General features: G+C 38.3%; 1 protein-coding gene across 2 annotated transcripts in view; it reads right to left on the reverse strand.

The window, feature by feature from the left end:
• The window catches only part of L3MBTL3 (L3MBTL histone methyl-lysine binding protein 3), a 121,360-nt gene that overhangs the window by 46,794 nt on the left and 53,898 nt on the right, over window positions 1-20,668 (reverse strand). For both annotated transcript variants that reach the window (XM_044917674.1, XM_044917673.1), the window contains 3 exons: window positions 11,008-11,084; window positions 5,456-5,541; window positions 3,545-3,655 (listed from right to left, as the gene is read on the reverse strand). In XM_044917674.1, the coding sequence (XP_044773609.1) occupies window positions 3,545-3,655; window positions 5,456-5,541; window positions 11,008-11,084 (274 nt within the window). The remainder of the gene's footprint in view (window positions 1-3,544; window positions 3,656-5,455; window positions 5,542-11,007; window positions 11,085-20,668) is intronic.

Here is a 20,668-nt window from a genome sequence, read left to right on the forward strand (position 1 = left end):
ATACTGACATTCAAGGAGTCAAAAAAAGATGCTTTTCATCAACCCTTTCTTAGAAAGTTATATAAAAAGATGTGTTTCAGCAAGATAAGAGAATACTTAAAAAAAAAAAAAAGTATGTGATTTTAAAAAACGAAATACAACATAGTCTGTCAGCAAAGAGCAATTTCAGGATGAAAGCTCTGGATAAGGCTTGGAGCAGAACCACCCAGATCACCGTAGGTGACTGCTAAGTTGTAGGAAAAAGGGTTCAAGGAAAAAAAGATACAGATAGCAGGTTTAAAAAAATACACTTGGGCTTTTGACAGAAAGACATGGCAGATTTATCGGAGCACTTGTAGACTTATGACACTATGAGCACAGAAAATAAAAAAAATCAGAACACAAGAAATTACTGACTCCAGGAAAAACAAAATGTCATAAGAAAAAACTACTCTTGCTCAGCAGTGAACAAGATTTACTTACTCATAATAACATGAACACAGAAGACGGGGAAAATTTTTTTTGAAATGTGAAAGAGCTACTGAAAGGGTAAAGGGTAGGGATGGATATGGTAAGAGCTTAATCCTAAATGACCCTAACAGGAAGGAAATAAACCAGACCTAAAATTGATGGAGTGACAAACAGCTGAATACAGATATTACTCCTGAAAATGAGGGATAAAATGTCAGAAGCAGCAGCTAAGGAAAGTTGCAAGTTCGTGCGTATGGGGAACGAAATGTGAGTGTGGGAACGGATGGGGAAGAACTGTATTACGTTCTCACTGTCCCCAAAACATAGATGAGAGCAAAAACATTCTGCTTGTTTTCCTTCAGCATGTGATGAAATATATGAACGTTTTAAAATTTTTAACAGTAATAACTCAAGGTCTGATATAGATCATGGCCCTTAAAAGGCTGATCTTGTTTCCTGAAGAGTTGATTTTTTTCCCTGAAAAAGTTAAAATATTAAAATATTAAGCTACGCTAATGACTTAGTCTCTATATGCTTTTTCTCCTCCTTCCTGAAAAAGAAAGACAAGCATTCTTGCGACATCATCTCCCATATTATTAGAAAAACTCCTACTAATGAAAGCTTTTTGTAATTCTCAGAAGGCTCTGATGAATTCTGAAACTGAGTCATTGTTACCTGTTCATTGAGCTTCTGAGGACTTCATAAACACACAGGTAACTTGTTTAGTGGTTCACCTTTAGCTATGAAATTTACATCACCAATTGTGAAAAGATAACTGTCAACTACACACCTCATAGCCAGATCTTTTTTGGGTGTCAAACAACCAGATGTTGTATTGGAAAGTGAATTCACCCAGAAGCAAAAAGAGATCCTTGGATTGTAGTCCAAACTTTTCCTATTAGTTAAGTGAACTACCCACTTTAGAGTATTTGACTTCTCTGGGCCAAAATTTTCTCACATGTAAAATCAGAGTTAATCTAAAAATTTTTTTTTTTTAAAGATTTTATTTATTTATTTGAGAGAGTGAGAATGAGAGAGAGAGAGAGAGAGAGAGAGAGAGCACATGAGAGGGGGAAGGTCAGAGGGAGAAGCAGACTCCCTGCTGAGCAGGGAGCCTGACGTGGGACGTGGGACTCGATCCCGGGACTCCAGGATCATGACCTGAGCTGAAGGCAGTCGCTTAACCAACTGAGCCACCCAGGCACCCTAAAATTTTTTTATTATGAAAGTAATTACTATGTATTCCTGAAACCAGATCATTAAAAAGAAAACCTAACCATTAAAAAGAAAACCTAACCTATGTATTCCTGAAACCAGATCATTAAAAAGAAAACCTAACAACAGGAAGTTGTTAGAGATGAAAAAAATTTAATTTTTTATAATTATAAAAAATCATTTATAATCACTCATAATCTTAGCCCCCCAAGAGAAGCACTGTCATTATTTTGGTCAGTTTCTTTCCATAATATGCTTTTAAAAAACAATACCAGACATCATACAGAATAGTAAATCTGAGTTTTTTTCACTTGCCAATATTGAATATTTAACATCCTATAGATAGATAGTAATTTATTTTACCTATATCCTACTGTGGTTGTTCCCAATCTTAAATACTATAAATGGCACTGCTCTATTTTCCTTGTAGTCTTTATCTTTGCATATTCTCTTTGGTTAATTCCGTTAACATAAATTCCTAGGACTGAAATTCTCGAATTAAAGGGTTAGCAGCATTCAAGACTTTGATGCTTTCGCCAAACTGCTTTTTAGAAAGGCCGAGACCCTTTATATTCCTACCAGCTATGTAAGAGAATAAACTTTTCATGCACCCAAACCAAAACACATTTTTTTTTCAATTCTGACCAATTTGATTTTTAAAAATAATATTTTGTTTAGTTCTATACTTCTCTGATCACTAGCCTAGATTACTAAAAAATATTTCTGGTCCTAAAATACTCTGATTGCCTTATGATTTACATTATCACACCAAAGACAATAAGAAAAGGCACTTGAAAAAGGTTAACAGGCTCTCTATTATTTATAAATTTCTAAAATATTGCATGATTATATAATCTTAAAAACAGTAAACTAAACAGTAATATTTCTATTTTATACAAATAACCACATTATACATGTTTTTCAGGTTATTTTGTAATTTTTTATGTATGATCTCATTAGAGATAGCTGAATATGTGATTTATTTATTTTTTTAAAAAGAGCATAAATTTAGACTCCTAGAGCTTATTAGGATTGCGGCTTAGTTCTGCCACTGCCCAGAATTAGTAAGTTAATTCATTAACTCTTTATGCACCTCAGCTTCAGATAAAATAGTGGTAGTAACAGAAATCTCTTGCACTGTTATCACCACAAACGTCAAATAATGGAAGAACACTGTTACCCTGTAAAAACACCATGAAAATCTAACTTCTTGTTGTTTCCATAACTGTTACTATTCTGAAGAGAAATTCCAAACAGTCCTGTGAAGTAGTATCTTGCTCTGGTTTGAGACTGAAGTTAACACCGAAGCCAGAAACAGAAGAACTTCTAGCTCCTCGCCTGAAACTGAGGCTACACTTCACGTTATCAGCCTAGGACAGAACAAACTGAATCCACCTTCCTAACCGTTCGCTGACCCTGCGAAAGGTATAATCTGATCTTCTTTATAAGATTATTTCTCTTTACTCATCCTATATTAAAAGGAGTACGTCTGTACTTTTCTTCTGAAAAGTCTACATCTGACATACCCCATCAAAAAACATCAACCTTCAAGTTTTCAAAAAAAGAGCATACTATTGGAGAAGGAGGTGTCATATTCAGAAGAAATCGCTCTATTATTTATGACGGACTTTTAATATTTTGAGTGTGTGCTAGGAGAAAAAAGTAGATACAACATATTAAATGTCAGTCATAAATAAAGAGAACTTTCATCAATTACAGGAAAACCTGGATAAATATTGAAAAAGATGCACAGCCGCTTTATTTGCATATTCCTATAGTCTTACTAATTATAGGGCTTCACAAATTAAATATCTGCTAAGTTTCCATCCAAGATCTCTCGTAAAAAAGATAAAACAAAACCCCAACAGAGAACACTCACTTTTATTCGGTGATCATCCGTGTCTGCAACTGTTGCTACTCTAATAAACACAGGATTTCTTTTGTCTATGACTTCAAGCTTCATTTTTTTCTGGAATCCATGTGGAGGTTTCTGCCATACAGAAAATTTTACATGGTAAGATTCACAGGAAGAGAAGGTGGGCTCTGTGTCACAGCGACAGAATAAGATGAGCTATTTACAGAATCAACCTTCAAACTCGCAAGTTCCTCCAACAGCTTTGGACCTTACCCTCCCTATCAAAAAACACAATCCCAAATCACATGGCCAAACCCCCAGGCAATAGAAACAGCCAGAGCACCCAGCCACAGGAGCAGACAGAAAGCAAAAGATCTTAAGATAAAATTCAAAATGTTGCAGTTATTTGATTAGCCATAGGGGAGGCAAGACCTTTTTCTCATTAGAAGGAGGTGTCTTGGCAAAAACCAACAAGCATTAAAATAATTTATACAAAGAGAGGAAAGAACTTGAAAGTGGCAGAGAAGTGACACAGAGATTAGAAATGATCATGAGACCAAAAAGCAGATGTCTTTAAAAAAAAGAAAACTAGCCATCAAAACATGCAAGACCCCTTGTGAGAATCCCTCTTGTAAGAACAGGAATGAGTATGGAGGATCTTTGCTCCTATACTTTCTACCTATGCCTCAGTGCTCAGCAGAAACCTAGAAACCCCCAAAAAAGTGACAAGCTGTAGAAGACAAGGTGATTGTTATGTTAGGCAAATTGCTTAACTTCTCTGAACTTCACACCCCTGTTCTTTAAATTGGGTAGAACAGAACTGTGGCTCTGAAAATTAAGTGTGAAAATTATGTAAAGGATAAAAAACAATCAATGCAAGGCATCTGGAGACCAAACAGAGAAATCATAGTTTTCTTTTCTGGTATCAACGTGACAGGAGACATGCAGACTGATCGTGATGTGATTTTATCCAGTTCAAAGCAAAGTACAATGCAGTTCTTCTTTGTAATAGCTTGAGTTAGAGAGTCAGGTAAAAATTCTTAAGTAGGGCATGACTCTATTCATTTTTAGATCCTAAATTTACTATCAGATACGTCCTTTAAATGGCTTTTCTTCATGTAATATACTTTTTTCTCTAAAAAATTTTTGATGTTCTTTTCTGTATGTGGGCCCATACGTCTAATTAATTCTATCATTAAAAACTCTAGCAATTTGTATATGAGAAAATCATTTAAAGAAAAGTGATGTCTATGATAGACTAATTAGGCTACTACATTAAAAATATTTTTAAAATATTTAATATATTTTTCTTTAAATTTACAGAAAAATAGAAATTATAAAGGAAGTTGTTAGAGATGAAAAAAATTTAAAATACATTTCATTACTTTAGAGATAAAATTTAAAATACATTTCATTGCTTATTCTTCCCTTGCAAAGAAATGAGGTTTACTTTGAATCTTACCAAGTTTTATGTAAGATGCAATGACTTCGGTTAGAAAGATACTATAAAAAAAGCAGGTGACCTTGTATTTTGATAATTAAACATGCTGATTTATAGCAATAAAATGAAAAACAGCATCTCAGCTTGCCATAAACAAATCTAAAGGAACCATTAAATATAATTTTCATTAGAAAATATCCTGTCTTGTTTTGGTTTTTCAGAATATCTAGCTGGAAAAACAGAAGTCTGCCGTAAGAAAACAACTCATTCCGCACCAATTCAAGCAGAATTATTTTCCAAGGAGACAAGTCCAAAATGAAGTATCTTCTGGATGCAAACAATACAAAGTCAAAAACATCTTCTGTGGTCTTCTGTTTCCCTCCCCCCCGTCCTATTCTGGTTCACTTGTAGTTCTCTTTCTGTTCTTGAATTTCAATGAATGAACACTATTGTCAACACAAATTAATCAAATAGTGTAAAACAGATTAACTCACCACTTTGAAAGCTCTTGCAGGAGCAGGTAAAGAATTGGTTTCTTCTAAGTATTTATCCCAAGAAAAATGTTTCACATTTGGATAACCTAAGAAAGAAAAAAGTAAATCCTGTCAGGTTTAACCAAAATGACAGTGAGAACCACAAACTGACCTGTAAAATTATGATATATTATTATTAAACCTAGGAAATTATGTTCATATTCCACATAATAGCTTTAAACTAAATAACACACTCAGAACTAACTGTAATAATTACATTACTTTCATCTTGATCAAGACTCCTCTATTACCTTTTATTTTTTTAAATTTTTTAAAATTTTATTTTATTATGTAAGTCACAAACCTCTATTACCTTTTAAATGAAAATTTAACATATATGTATATGTGTAATTTATATTCTCAGGTAAGTCCTATATACAGATACACATAAGCCAAAAGTACCCTTTAATGTCCAATTCTAATTCTACTAATCAGGAAAATCTCATGTACATACAGATAATGCACAGATGTTTGTTAATGTAAAAATGTAAAAACAATTTTAATAACCATAATATAGAAAATGTGCAAATATAAATATATATATATAGTATATATGGACTAGTACATATGCACTAGAAAGCATTTATTAAAAAGAATGAGGCAGATTTACATATATTAATATGTGACATATTCCAGATATACCATCATACTGTTAGGTCAAACAAGCAAAATCAAGTCATAGTATTTTTTTTTTTAGAGGGAGAGCATGAACGGGGAGAGAGGCAGTGGGGAAGGAGAGGGAAAGGGAGAGAACCTCAAGCAGATTCCATGTTGAGCTCAGAGGCTGAGGGGGTGCTCAATCTCAGGACCCTGAGATTATGACCTGAGCTGAAGCCAAGAATCAGATGCTCAACCGACTGAGCCACCCAAGTGCCCCAAGTCATGAAGAGTATTAATAAAATATGTGGAAATAACTATCCCTCCTTCCTCCTGCCTCCTTTTGTTTCCTCCAGAGCTCAAAATCCATGAGGCAGGCATGAGCAGGAATTAACAGTGGCTCAGTGGGGTGGGAAACTGGCTACATTAAGACGAAAAAATAGGTAAATAAACTGAGATAAAGGAAGGCAGGTTTCTTACTGACTGAAAGAAGAGGTATAAATAGAAAGTAGGAAAATAGAATAAACTTAGGGGTCTTGGATATGAATTGGAACTAATGATATAAATTCATTGTTTTCAATATCTAAATATAGAAATATACATAAATATAATTTTTTTTATATTTTACATGAATATATTTCCTAACTATATCCTCTGAGGGGACAGAAGTAGCATCATCCCAGTAGCAATGAGCATATCTACCGTTTAGATGTTAGTTTGAATCAAGGAAAGTACAAGATAAGCCTAGCTGTGCCAGAGAGTAGGAGGTTCTCCAAAAATGATTAGAACATGTCGAAGGACATAGTAACCACCTTAAAGGGATTCCCACTGGCCAAATCTGAGAAAATCTGGACATGAAAGTAAATAATGCTGGTTACAGATTATAACTCATTGATAAAAACAGTAATGTATGAGTCCATGCAGAGATAAATAAATTAACTGAATGAATACATGGGAAGATGAGAAAGCTATTCTTTGCAGAAGAATTTCAACTAATTATGTACAAGGAATAAAAAAATTAGCATTTAGCAGCTGTCAGAATAACTCTTACTAGAAATATCAACAGATGTTAAAACTAGTGAGTGATGCAGGGATGAAGTACAGGATATTTACACAATCTCAAAGTATCTCTCCACAAAATACTGACTAATTACAGAGAGAAAAAAACTATGTTAGTGAAGAAGCCTGGCAAACACCATCTTTTTTTTTTTAAGATTTTAAAAATTTATTTATTTTAGAGAGGGAGAGCTCACATGCATGGACAAGCAGAGGGAGGGGCAGAAGGAGAGGGAGAGAGAATCCTCAAGTAGACTCTAAGCCAAGCATGGAGCCCAACGCAGGGCTCAATCCCAGGACCCTGAAATCGTGACCTGAGCCGAATCAAGAGTCAGACGCTTAACTGACTGAGCCACCCAGACGCCCCTGGCAAACACATCTTGACCAATTAATGGTAGAAGATCAGTAGTGAGACAAACTGACATCATGTGCAACCTGACAGGATGCAGTGAGAACACAGCACCGTTTCTGTGATGTTCCTGCCAAAATATATAACTCAGATCCAATCATGAGGAAATGCCAAGCGTATCCAAATTAAGTAGCATCCTACAAAATGACTAATCTGTGGGGTGCCTGGATGGCTCAGTCGGTTAAGTGTCTGACTTCGGCTCAGGTCATCACCTCGGGGTCCTGGAATGGAGCCCTACATTGGGCCCCACGCTCTGTGCGAAGTCTGCCTGTCCCTCTGCCCCTCCCCTGGCTCATGCACTCTCTCTCTCTCAAATAATTAAATCTCTAAAACAAAACAAAACAACAAAATGACTAATCTGTAATCCTCAAACATACTAAGGTCATGAAAGCCAAGGAAAGCCTAACTGAAGGAGAGTAGAGGGATGTAACAACCGAGTGCAATGTCTGATCCTTTTAGTACAAATGACATCATTGATATAATTGACGAACTTGAATCGGTCTCTGGGTCAAGGGTATTCTTGCAACTTTTCTGTACCTTTGAAGTTACTTCAAAATAAAAGTTTAAGAGCAAGTATGCAAACATATTTCTATGACTACAAACATTTAACAACATATTTTTAAGGACCATATCTTGCACAATTTAAGTAATATTAAAGCTGACTGCACACACATGGAAGTTTGTGTATGCAAAGAGGCAGAAAGATTTTTCTGGAGAGATACAAGGATAAACTCTTAAACTATGGGAGAGAACATCCATTACCTCTATTTTCACTCTCAAGTTTTCAGAACAAGCACGTATTAATGTACAACAGGATAATTCAAAATAAAATCATTTTAAAAGTCACAAAGACTTTAATTTTGGAAAAACAGTAGACATGCTACATATTTTGAAAAAAAACATGAACATGGGGTGTCTAGCAGGGCAGCTGAGGGGGCTGATGCAGGATGTAGCAAGGCTGGGAGAAGGGCAGCTGGGAGCCTCTTCAGACAGGAGTGAGTGGGATCATTCTCAGATAGGACATCAGTGATGCAGCCAGGAAACTTCCCGTAGAGAAAAGGGACTGGAAAGAGCAGCTTTGTTGTCATGGCGCTGAAGAGTGACATTAAGCACAGGCCCTGAAAACCATTATTTGACAGGTTGGGTTTTTTAAAACTTTTTTTGTATGTACGTGTGCTAAAATACATAGCACACAAAATTTATCATTTTATCCATTTTTAGGTGTACAATCAGTGGTGATAAGCATATTCACATTGCTGTGTTTGGTACTTTTGAACAGGAAATTTGGGATTTTTTAAACGTGTCAAAAAGCGATGGCTTTTCTCTTCCACTGAATTATAAAAGTCCATGAAAGGAGACAGATGACTTGGTTATTTGCCTCCTATTAGAAGTCAACAAGGATGCCTTATACCAGCCCTTCCCACAGTACTTAAGCCAGCACTGTGAAGACATAACCAGGAACCTCCTCTTCACTGGTTCTCTGTTTATTTACCAGATCTCTGATTATGACCATAAAGGTGGGAAAGAAAAAAAAAAAATGGGTCAATACTAAGTGGGGAAATCTAAGAGTCCTCACAGCAACTCAGACGGTAATAGTGGCACACAGGTAACTACACGATCAACAGTCACTGGCTCCTAATACTACATAAGCCACAGGACACATGAGAGCTGTCCAGGAAAAGTCTTACAGGCGGCACCACATTTGAGCCATGAAACTGTTAATATCTTGTTTTAACACTTTATTGTTTATGCTAATGCTCTTTCATCTTCAAAACAGCTCTATAAATCCGTAAAGGACAGGGGCTTTTTGTCCCTAACACAGCAGAAAACTCAGAAAGCAGAAGGGACTCATCTCACCCATCACTGGGATAGTGTAAACGGTCCCCTGGGCGAGTAACTGATCAGACACTAAGATGCGGTACCGAGGAACTGGAGACAACCCCCCCATGCAATCAGCTCTTAGAATGGAATGAGACAAGTACTGGAAGCTCCAAGCTGAGTCTTTGCTGCTTCTATGCTGCCGGCAACAACCACAAATGAGCTCGAAGCAAACCAAGGAGCTATCCTTTGCCTATGACAACGAAGCTGTCATCACTCACGTAAGTACCCGTAAGTAACCACCTACAGCGCAGTGATGCTTTGTGTCAGCTGAGGACCCTGTCTTTTCACCCAGGTGGTAGCCGGGGCACCTTCACCAGGGATATGTCTGGGAACCTGCGGTCTTAATTATGCACATGAAAATAAACTCAGTATGACGTACAGAGAGACTATTTATCAGCAGTTAGACTGTTCCCTCTCAAAGGGAGAGTGAGGAAGCTGAGAAGGGGCCACGGGGCCAGAAGCAGATAGCTGAAGGATCTGAACACTGCAGAGAACAGAGAAGAGGTGCTACCAGCAAAAAGGTTGGAACCAACAACCCAATAGAAAAAGGAAAAGTGAGTATGGGAGTTCTGATTCAGGTTATTAAAAAAAAAAAAAAGTCTAAAGCCTCAAGTTCTCACTTAAATGTGAACATTGTGCTTTTGTCAGAATTGACTCACATGTCGTCAAGGCTTCAACCACAAATGCTGTCCCCTATGTCCATTTCTCTATATTCGTTAAAGCTTTAAACAACGCACTTCTGTGGTTAGACAATATACTTAAATGTATATTAATGTAAGGTCTAGAAATGAATTTCAACTTGAGAAATAAAAGATCTTTTAAAAAAAGAACTTGGGGCACCTGGGTGGCTCAGTGGGTTAAGCATCTGCTTTCAGCTCCGGTCATGATCCCAGGCTCCTGGGATTGAGCCCCACAGGCTCCCTGCTCAGTGGGGAGTCTGCTTCTCCTCTCCCTGTACCTCTCCCCCCAGATCATGCACACTCTCTCTCTCTCAAATAAATAAAATCTTTAAAAAAATTTTTTTTAATTAAAAAAAAATAAAAAGAACTTATTTTCCAAAGAAGACAACCTTTGATACTCTGTTACGGACTAAACCAGTGAATATACTTTCAGGTGTCTCGGGGGTCAGCAAACTACCACGTGTAGGCCAGCTGCCTGGTCTTTGCAAATAAAGTTTTACTCCAACAAACTATGTTCATTCGTTTTCGTATCATCTAGGGCTGCCTTTGTGCTAAAACTGAATTGAGCAATTGTGACAGATGTTGTATGGACTACACAACTAAAAATATGTACTATCTGGCCCTTTACAGAAAAAGTTTGCAGACTCCTGTTGTATATGAAGAATATTAGACACATAAGGGACACCTCTGGGTGGCTCAGTCAGTTAAGCGTCTACCTTCAGCTCAGGTCATGATCCCAGGGTGCTGGGATCGAGCCCCATGTCAGGCTCCCTGCTCAGTGGGGAGCCTGCTTCTCCCTCTACTGCTCTCCATGCTTGGGCTCTCTCTCTCTCTCTGACAAATAGATAAAATCTTTAAAAAAAAATATTAGACACATAATAAACACAAACCTGGTGGAGTAATAAGTGTTCTTCTATGTTCTTTACACCAACCGACTGGATGAATGTGTGGACTCGATGCTTCACACCTGTAGTTATATAAATCACAAAATTGTAATTATCAGGATAAAGTCTCAAATAAAAGCAAATGTATATATAAATAATCATATACGCAAGGAAGCTAAAATTATGTCAGCATCTTGTAAGGGCAAACGTGCAAAAAGCTGGAAGCTCGATCACCCTCACAACACAAGCATGCTATTTCTATCATCTCTTACAATGGCAGAGGCCAGGTATTAGGAAGGCGTAGTCCCTTCCTAGTCTCACCTCTTTCTTCTTCTCTCTGTCATCTTTACTTCAGTCAAGCACATATCTTCGTAAGACCTCTTGAGCAGCATGCATTATGTGGCATCTGATTCCTTGCTCCTGATCAAACTTGTTCTATGTATTCCTCATCTTAACATGCAACTCATTTCATTCATTCATTTGCTCACTCACTCATTTAAACACTGAGCGCTTACAATGCACCAGACACTGGGATAGACACTGAGGATACAGGAACACAGAAAACATGTGCAAAGTTCCTGCTTCTGTGGGGTCTGCAGTATACTGGGAAGAGACAGGAAATAAATTAACAAAATATGTACTCTGGAGGCACAACACTATGGGGACAGGAAGTGGAAGAAAGAAGCAGAGAGCAAAAACGGAAAGGCACCCCTTTATACAACAGAGTTAAGGTGGCCTCCCAAATAAGGTGACACCTAAAGAAAGTGAAGAAAGAGAACTGAGCCACTCAAATGTGTAAGAAAAAGCCATTCCATGCAGAGGGAACAGCAAGTATAAAGGCTACGAGGTGGGAGTCTCACAGCTGGGTCAGGAATAGACTGAAGGAAGCAGAGAATACGGAATAGTATCAGGAAGGGCCTTTAGGCATGATAAGGTCTTGGGATTCTACTCAGAGTAAAATGATGTTTACTAGAATATCATGCAGGGGTTTTAGGCAGAAGAGTGGCATAATCTAATCTATGTTTTGAAGTAATTATTCTACCTGCTTTGCAGACAATTAACCACACTGGAAATGAGATGAGGCTCTCAGAAGGCTTTTGCCAGAGTTGATGATGGTGATCTGGACCAAATTGCTGGTGGTAAAGATAATATGAAGTGATCATGTTTTTAGGTCTATACTTTAAAGGAAGAACCAACAGGATATGCTGGTAGATTTGATACAGAATGTGAGTGATGTGAAGAAGTCAAGAACGTTCCAAGGTTTGGGCCATGGGCTGCAGGAAGAATTAGGACCTTAGATGGGAAGACCGCAGACAACAGTTTCTGGCATTGCAAACAGTGAAGAGCTTTGTTATCAACATATGTCTGACAGACAGGGTGAGAAGTCAAAGAGATAATGAGCATAAAAATCTGGGGTTCAAAGACAAGATCAAGGGTAAAAACACAAATGTGGGAGTCATCAGCATTTGGGATATTTAAAGTCATGAACAAAAATGAGGCCATCCAGAGAATGCATAGAGAGAGAGAACAGAAGAGGTAGGAGGCAAAGAAGTCCAAGAAGAAATGTCTAGAAAATAAGAGAAGGAAAGAAAGAAGAAAGAAATCGATGCTGCTGCTGGATCAAAGAAGAAAAGAAACAAGAATTGATCACCAGTTTTACCAATGTAAAGGTCTTTAGCATTCTTGACAAGGGTGTCCTGGTGGAGTTGGGGATAAGAAAGGGCAGAAACCGGAATAGGGACTTTTTTTTTTTTTTAAGATTTATTTATTTATTTTAGGTGTAGGGGTGGGGAGAAGCAGAGGGAGAGAGAAACTCAAGCAGACTCTGAGCCGAGCATAGAGCCCAAGGTGGGACTCGATCCCATGACCCTGAGATCACAACCTGAGCAGAAACCAAGAGTCAGACACTCAACCGATTGCACCACCCAGGCGCCCCTGGAATGGGGTGAGTTTAACAGAAAAATGCAAGGACAGCAGATGGAGTCAACTAGTAGAGAAAACATGCTTAAGGAACTGTTTTAAAAGGAAACCGAGAGCAAAAGGAAACTTTCGTTTTTGTTTTCATCGGGAAATACACAGGGGGAAGCTGGGTGAGGCATACATGGACATTCTCTGTACTACTTTTTTTTTTTTTTTAAGTAAACTCTATCTCCCAACGTGGGGCTCAAAGTCACAACTCTGAGATCAGGAGTTGCACTCTCTCCTGACTGAGCCAGCCAGGTGCCCTCCTCGGTACTATTTTTTAAGTTTAGAATTGCTTTAAAATAAAACTCTTTATAAAAGATGGGAAATATTACTTCATTTATTCAAGAAATACATGCCGAGCAACTACCATGATCAGGGTAGTGTTCTAGGTGCTAGGTCTACGAGGGGTATCAAAAAACCCCCAAAACCCTTCTCCTATTTGGATACTGATAGGAATAATTTAACAGAGAGGGATGACCTACTGATGGAGAAGACAGAAACGACTTGGTGGGAGGGAACAGACTCTCAGGCATGAGAGCGGGCCCCCAAGGCAGGGGCAGGCACACCACCCAGGTGGGACGTGTGTCACAGACAGGGTTCGGTCTATGGGCAGAGACCAGGAATATACCCACCAGACAAGACGCACATCTCTGCTGACCGTCTTTTTTCTCACTGACCAGGAAACGAGGTTATCAGTTGAGAAGGAGAGTAGGGAAGGAAGTGAGAGAGGTTCGAGAGAAAAAATGGAGTGGAATTTAGTGGTCCAGAAGAATAGACAGGTGTCTGTTGAGCAGGACTATGGGGCAGGCCTGAAGGCCCACCTGAGATTAGCTGTCGTGAATGTGACGTCAGACGAGTGAGCATGCTGCGCCTTTCTCTAGCTCCATTCAGCCACTCAGGCGAAGGCATAAAGTCAGCACAAAGTGAGCTCAACCAGGGTTGGGATTTTGCCAGGCAAACACAATACAAGGCAGTAGAGGCCACAGTTACAAGGAGTACTTATAGCAGGATTACAAAATAAATGTATAGGCATCTAGAGACACATCACAATTAAAATCTGTAAAAAAAATTTCCTATTGGTGTTCTCAAAGGGCCAAATGGTTGAGATATTTAATGCATCGCTAGCATATTAAAGACTGTGAAGTTATACTATAAAAAAACAGGTTTCAAATTATTTAACCTAGCATTCCCTAAAAATATCTAACTATAAAATACTGCTTCAGCGGGCAATCCATTAACATCACGGAGAACACTAGTGTTTTGCAGAACACAGTTTGGAGAATGTTGGTCTAAAGGATGCCAAGGAGCCCAGTCTTGCTCTATTAACCAGATGCGCTGAGCCTATGCTAAAAGATCAGGAAATCTCAACACAGCCATCTGGATGGAAAACTAAAAGAGAGAAAGCCAGAAAGGTAACACAGTGGCTAGAGTTTCTGGTGAATAAAAAAAGCTTATGACTACTGAAAAACAAAGAACTTTCTAAAAAAAAATGCTCTAAGTGAATGAGATCAACATATAGTCACCTCTTTTCAAACCAACTTTCAAATTAGTAGCCCTGAACAGTAACAAGGTGAGTTGATATAGCCTCAATTTAATGTTGATTTTTCTCAGAATTATTTCAGTGAAAAATACCTTTAAATTTATAGTTAAAGGTTTCTTCCTTTCTCTTCCTTTATTCACTTGTTATCTCCTACCATCCTTCCCCACGCTATTATTTCTCTTAATCTATGTATTAGGGTTATGTGTATATGTGTATGTCATTATTTTAGAAATGTAAAAAGAAAACAAACACTGCTAGGTCAATGCTAAGTTCATACAACAATTGGTACATTTCTTACAATGATATATTTTCATAAAAGGTATTTTAATATACAATTCCTTAAAATACCTCCTGTTGTGGGAATGCAAATTGGTGTAGCTACTGTGGAAAACAGTATGGAAGTTCTTCAAAAAATTAAAAACAGAAATACCATTTGATCCAGTAAATCACTATTGGGTATTTACTCAAAGAATACAAAAACACTAATTCAAAAGAATATATGCACCCTTATGTTTATCACAGCATTATTTACAATAGCCAAATTATGGAAGCAGCCCAAGTGTCCATCAATAGATGAATGGATAAAGATGTGGTAAATACATACAAGGGAATACTATTCAGCCGTAAAGAATTAAATTTTGCCATTTGCAATAATATGGATAGATCTAAAGAGTGTAATGCTAAGCAAAATAAGTAAGTCCGAGAAGGAAAAATACCGTATGATTTCACTCATATGTGGCATTTAAGAAAAACAAACAAAGGGGGGAAAAAAAGAGGCAAACCAAAAAACAGACTCTTATAGAGCACAAACTTATGGTTACCAGAGGGGAGGTGGATGGGGGGATGGGTGAAACAGGTAAAGGGGATTAGGGATACACTTATCTTGCTGAGCCCTGAGTAATGTGGGTAATGGCTGAATCACTATATTGTACCCTGAAACTAATATAACACTGTATGTTAACTATACTGGAAATGAAATGAAATAAAAGTATTCTGTTATAAATTGTATAAACAAGACTATAAAGCTCTATTTCCAGCTATTCTACTCTTTTCCGAGACAATCATCTGGTTATGGATTATTACTGATTATGTATTGCCTCTATTTCAGAGAAATTCTTATTTTATTTTAGAGAAAGGCGTTAACTCACATAGGGCTCATTAAAAATAATAAAAAGAACACATATACAATAGCTGTCTACTTTTTTTCTTCCCAGTCTAATACAGCTTTCCAATAGTTTTTATAATTACCTGCCAGGCTCACGGCGATTAAAGTAAGAACAGTGACATTACTAATTCTTTTGATTTTATTGCATTTCTCTATAAACTGCAATTAAGGAAAATATTGTGGTGTATCTTGGCCACACATTCCTGTAAGACTCGAATCTTATTTAAGTAAATGCTGCCTAAATATTGATCAAAGTCACCCTTTAAAATCAACAGGAAGCCATCTAGTAGAGAAAACAGAAAGAGCCCTGTTTCCATCTATTGTACCTGTACTCTGCCCATCAGCCAACAACACTTTATTGAGAATGAAGCTGGAAGATTGTGAAATCTTTTCTGCTACTACTGTAAAACAAGTCATCTCTTAGTCCCATCTAGTGTTCAAAAGCAGAAATGTAACCAGAAAGAAATGTAATTATAGAAGAACAACTGATGGTGAGAAGTTTGTAAACTGTTGATCACTGTACCCCCCTTTCTTTCTTTTGGGTTTTTACATATATCATCAAAGAATTCTGTGTCAAACATTTTTTTAAGTCCATTCCTGGGGCGCCTGGGTGGCTCAGTCGTTTAAGTGTCCAACTCTTGATTTCGGTTCAGGTCATGATCTCAGGGTCATGAGATGGAGCCCCGTGTTGGGCTCTGCGCTCAGCGAGGAGTCTGCTTGGGGGATTCTCTCCCTCTGCCCCTCCCCTGCCCTCGTTAGCACATGCTCATGCTCTCTCTCTCTAAAATAAATAAATAAATCTTAATTTAAAAAAATAAAGTCTATTTCACAAGTGAGTGCAAATTACTCATGAAGGCTGCTAAGATCTAATCAGACCTAGACTGGTAGACTTTGAAAAGGTCAGAAACCAAAGAAATCACTCATGAAAACTCGTGTTTGTAATATAAGGATAAAGACAGTAGATGCTAAAATATTCATTTTATGGAACCATGAAGAGGTTAAGTGATTTCACCAAGCCTTCCAGGTAAAAAGAAAGAGATCCTGGTTTTATCAAGTCAGAGCCAATAGCTCAATAAAATGCACACACGCTGGGCTCTGCAAATCTAGGCAGAGTCAAACAAGAACATTTCAAGATGCTCACTTAAGGAAAATACTGAAGTCTTCATTTCAAGCAATAATGGTTCAGATTCTTTGAAGAAATACGGGACACTTGGCCTCGCCTACTCCCTGAATCCGGAGCACGATGACTTGATTTATTTCCCAGCACCTTGCTTTCCTGGCTCGGGTCTGCACCAACTCTGACAGGGGCCTCCGTTAACTCTGTGTTTCGCTACTAAACCCCAAACCTCATCAGGCTGAGTTATGTAGTTCTTCTTTTCATCCCTAATTCATTTCCAATCCCATTCCCCATAGTAGCTGTTTTCAATATTATTAATTTGCTTTAAACTTAAAACATGATTTTTCACTAACACAGTGACTCCTTGGGAAAGAGGAAGGAGATGCCATGTCATTACGCTACTCTCAAATTTTCCCGTCATTTCTTCATCTCCTTCGGGCTGACAGGGAAGGGAGCTCATTTCCCCTCCAGGTTAGCTCTTCTGACAGGACCACAGGCTCAGATATCTCCCTTATGGTGGCCTCATTTCTTCAGCCTGAAAACCAAGCTCAAAACTCTCTTTGTGCAGGGAACCCTGCCCTGACCTTTGATTGCGCCCCCCCACCCTCCCCACGCCATAATCCACTTTCGCCCTCAGGGCCAAACTTCTCCACCTGAAGTCCCTTACAGGCATCTCTTTAATCTTCTGCAAACTAGTTTCTGCTTCTAAAACTTTTATTTTAATCCTCACCACACCCTATGAGATACGTAGTAACATCCCTTTTGCAAAGGGGGCAACTAAAGCTTGGAAGAGTACAGTCACTTACTAAATGGATGGGCTGCCAGTCCCCAAACACAGCTTTGTTTGCCCCCCTGGGCCTAAATATGAGCAAATGCTTTCCTTGGCCAGGAATATTCCATCCCAACATCTAAGTACTGATTCCTATCCTCCTTCATGGTCCAGCTCAAATCCCACAGCCTCCAGGAAGCCTTCCCCAAGAACCCTCCATTCAGTCAGTCAGTCCTTCCCTCCACCAGCCACCTTAGACCGCAAGTGGCTGGTTCTACTAAGCATAAACCACCTACCCTGCAGCCTAGACAGTGGAGTCTGTAGTTTCTGTCCCTCCCCAGACCCTGAGCCCCTCAGGGCAGAAGTGCAAGCTTCCTAGGTTCCTTTCATCTCTGTAACTCATGACCACCATCAACCCATGCTTCTCAAATGATGACAAACCTATTAACTTTGACACTACTCTGGGAAACTGACAACATGCTGCAAACTTTTCAACATTACTTTGGGGACAAACATAATATTACTATTACTCTCAATTTATAAATGTAAAAGAACTCCATCTCAAAACAAAACAAAACAAAACCACAAAAAACAAAGAACAACAACAAAGTTTGGAGATAAAGGCCCTAGCCTCCTGTTTGTTCTAATTCACTAACTCAATGCTTCTCTTTTTCATAGATCTGCCTGTTGATTTTTTTGCCCTGCCTCACCTGGGAAACCAGACCGAAATTCAGGGACAGCTGAAGCCACAACCTCAATGCGACAGCTTTTCTACTCAACAATCAGCTAAGTCCTGCCATGCCTTCCTGGTTCCCATACGATGAGATCACATGAAAATAAAATTTCTAAAAAGAAGGTTCCTGGCCAGCGCCTGGGGGAAGGGATGCTCCTTCACATCAGTGCTCCGCTGCGGAGCCCAGTTTTCAGGCGGCGGAAGACGGGAGGAGAGGCGGCACACTGCTTTGGGAAGACAGCGGCATCCTCGCCTGGATGGTGTTCCTCCCCAGCTTTCAAGTCCTTTCTAGTTCTACTATTCGGAGCTATTTAGGATTATTAATAAATGTAATGACTGTCAAGGGGATAGATTTAAGCAGCTAGCAATTACCAGTATAATAAAAGCACATGGAAACCCAGAAGTAAAGCAAAATTTATTCTAACATATACTATTTTCCTTTCATGAAAAACTACTTCAACTCTGCATAAATTTTCAGTTTTCCCCTTTGGAAGGAAGAAATGTTTCACTGCATTTGTACTACTACAAATGTACACAGATTTTATACAGTTGACCCCTTGAACAATACGTGTTTGAACTGCATGGGTCCACTTCTATGTGGATTTTTTCCAATACATACAGTACTATAAATGTGTTTTCTCTTCCTTACAATTTTCTTTATGATATTTTCTTTTCTCTAGCTTACTTTATTGTAAGAATACAGTATATAACACTCATAACATACAAAATATAAGTTCATCAACTGGTTATGTGATCGGTAAGGCTTCCGGTCAACAGCAGGCTATTAAGTTTTTGGAGAGTCAAAACAAATTTGTGACTGCACTGGGAGTGAGGGCCCCTACCCCTGCCACACTGTACAAGGGTCAACTATACACGTTTTCCAATTCCCACTAAGGTAAAAAAGGAGGTAAGATCACTATCCAATTCAAAGGGAAAAAAAAATCTCATTTCCAAACTATTTTAAATTGGGAAAGCAATCCAATTTGTAACCTCAATTATATACCTAAACAAGTAATTTATGCAGATAAAAACCTTTCCGAAATTCAAAGATCAAAGAACATAATACTAAATAATGCTGGAGAAATTCCAATGCATTTAAGCAATTTTCAATGTGCCATAATTACATATTGAGAAAGAGAACACACTACTTTTTCTGACAATTAACAAAATATGATTTCATGTCAATAGTTAAAAGTGTAAGTAAATCCTCAAAGTACATTCTGTCCCAAAAATAATTAGTTTGTGCTCATAAAAGTACAAAAAATCAGTGTTAAAAGAGATCTTTTTTTTTAAAAGAACCCAATATCTTTCCTATTCCCTAGGCATTTGGCATCAAAGAAAAATGAATGTGACAAAGTCTTCTAGGCTTTTCATTACTTTTTTCCAGAAAAATGTTTTTAAAGGAAATGTATCTTATGTCAAATAAACAACTTATACTTTTCAAACTCTCTAATACATCTAAGACCACAAAAATAACAAACATTTACCCATTTTGTTTAAATCAGACAAAAGCTAAAAAAAATATCTCCCTAAATGAATCAGAACTTTAAAAATAAAAGCACTCATTCTAGCAGATTCTAGTAATTGCTTTAAAGTATCACTTATTTATTTTTAACTTTTTAAAATATTTTATTTATTTATTTGACCGAGAGAGACACAGCGAGAGAGGGAACACAAGCAGGGGGAGTGAGAGAGGGAGAAGCAGGCCTCCCGCGGAGCAGGGAGCCCGATGCGGGGCTCGATCCCAGGACCCCGGGATCATGACCCGAGCCGAAGACAGACGCTTAACGACTGAGCCACCCAGGCGCCCCTCACTTATTTTTTTAAATATTTATTTAAATAATCTCTACACCCAACATGGGGCTCGAACTCATGACCCTGAGATCAAGAGTCACAAGCTCTTCTGACTGAGCCAGTCAGGCGCCCCTCAAGTATCACTTTATTAAGGATCTGGTCATCACTCTGGTACTGTCATCATTAGAGCACATCAAACACAGCAGGGGAGAAACACGTTCGACCTCAGAACAGATTTATAGTGTTACTAAATTTAAATGTTTTCTCATCGATTCCCTCACTCAAGTTAGGTACAGATAATTTTGAATGAAACAAAAACCACCAATTAATAAGAAATATGAGGAACAGGGCGCCTGGGTGGCTCAGTCGGTTGGGCGACTGCCTTCGGCTCAGGTCACGATCCTGGAGTCCCGGGGCCGAGTCCCGCGTCGGGCTCCCTGCTCGGCGGGGGGTCTGCTTCTCCCTCTGACCCTCCCCCCTCTCATGTGCTCTCTGTCTCTCTCATTCTCTCTCTCGCAAAAAAAAAAAAAAAAAAAAAAATTAAAAAAAAAAAGAAATATGAGGAACAGATGAACATGGTAAGC

This window comes from Neomonachus schauinslandi, chromosome 8 (genome assembly GCF_002201575.2).
Source record: "Neomonachus schauinslandi chromosome 8, ASM220157v2, whole genome shotgun sequence".
In the NCBI taxonomy this organism is placed as follows: Eukaryota; Metazoa; Chordata; class Mammalia; order Carnivora; family Phocidae; genus Neomonachus; species Neomonachus schauinslandi.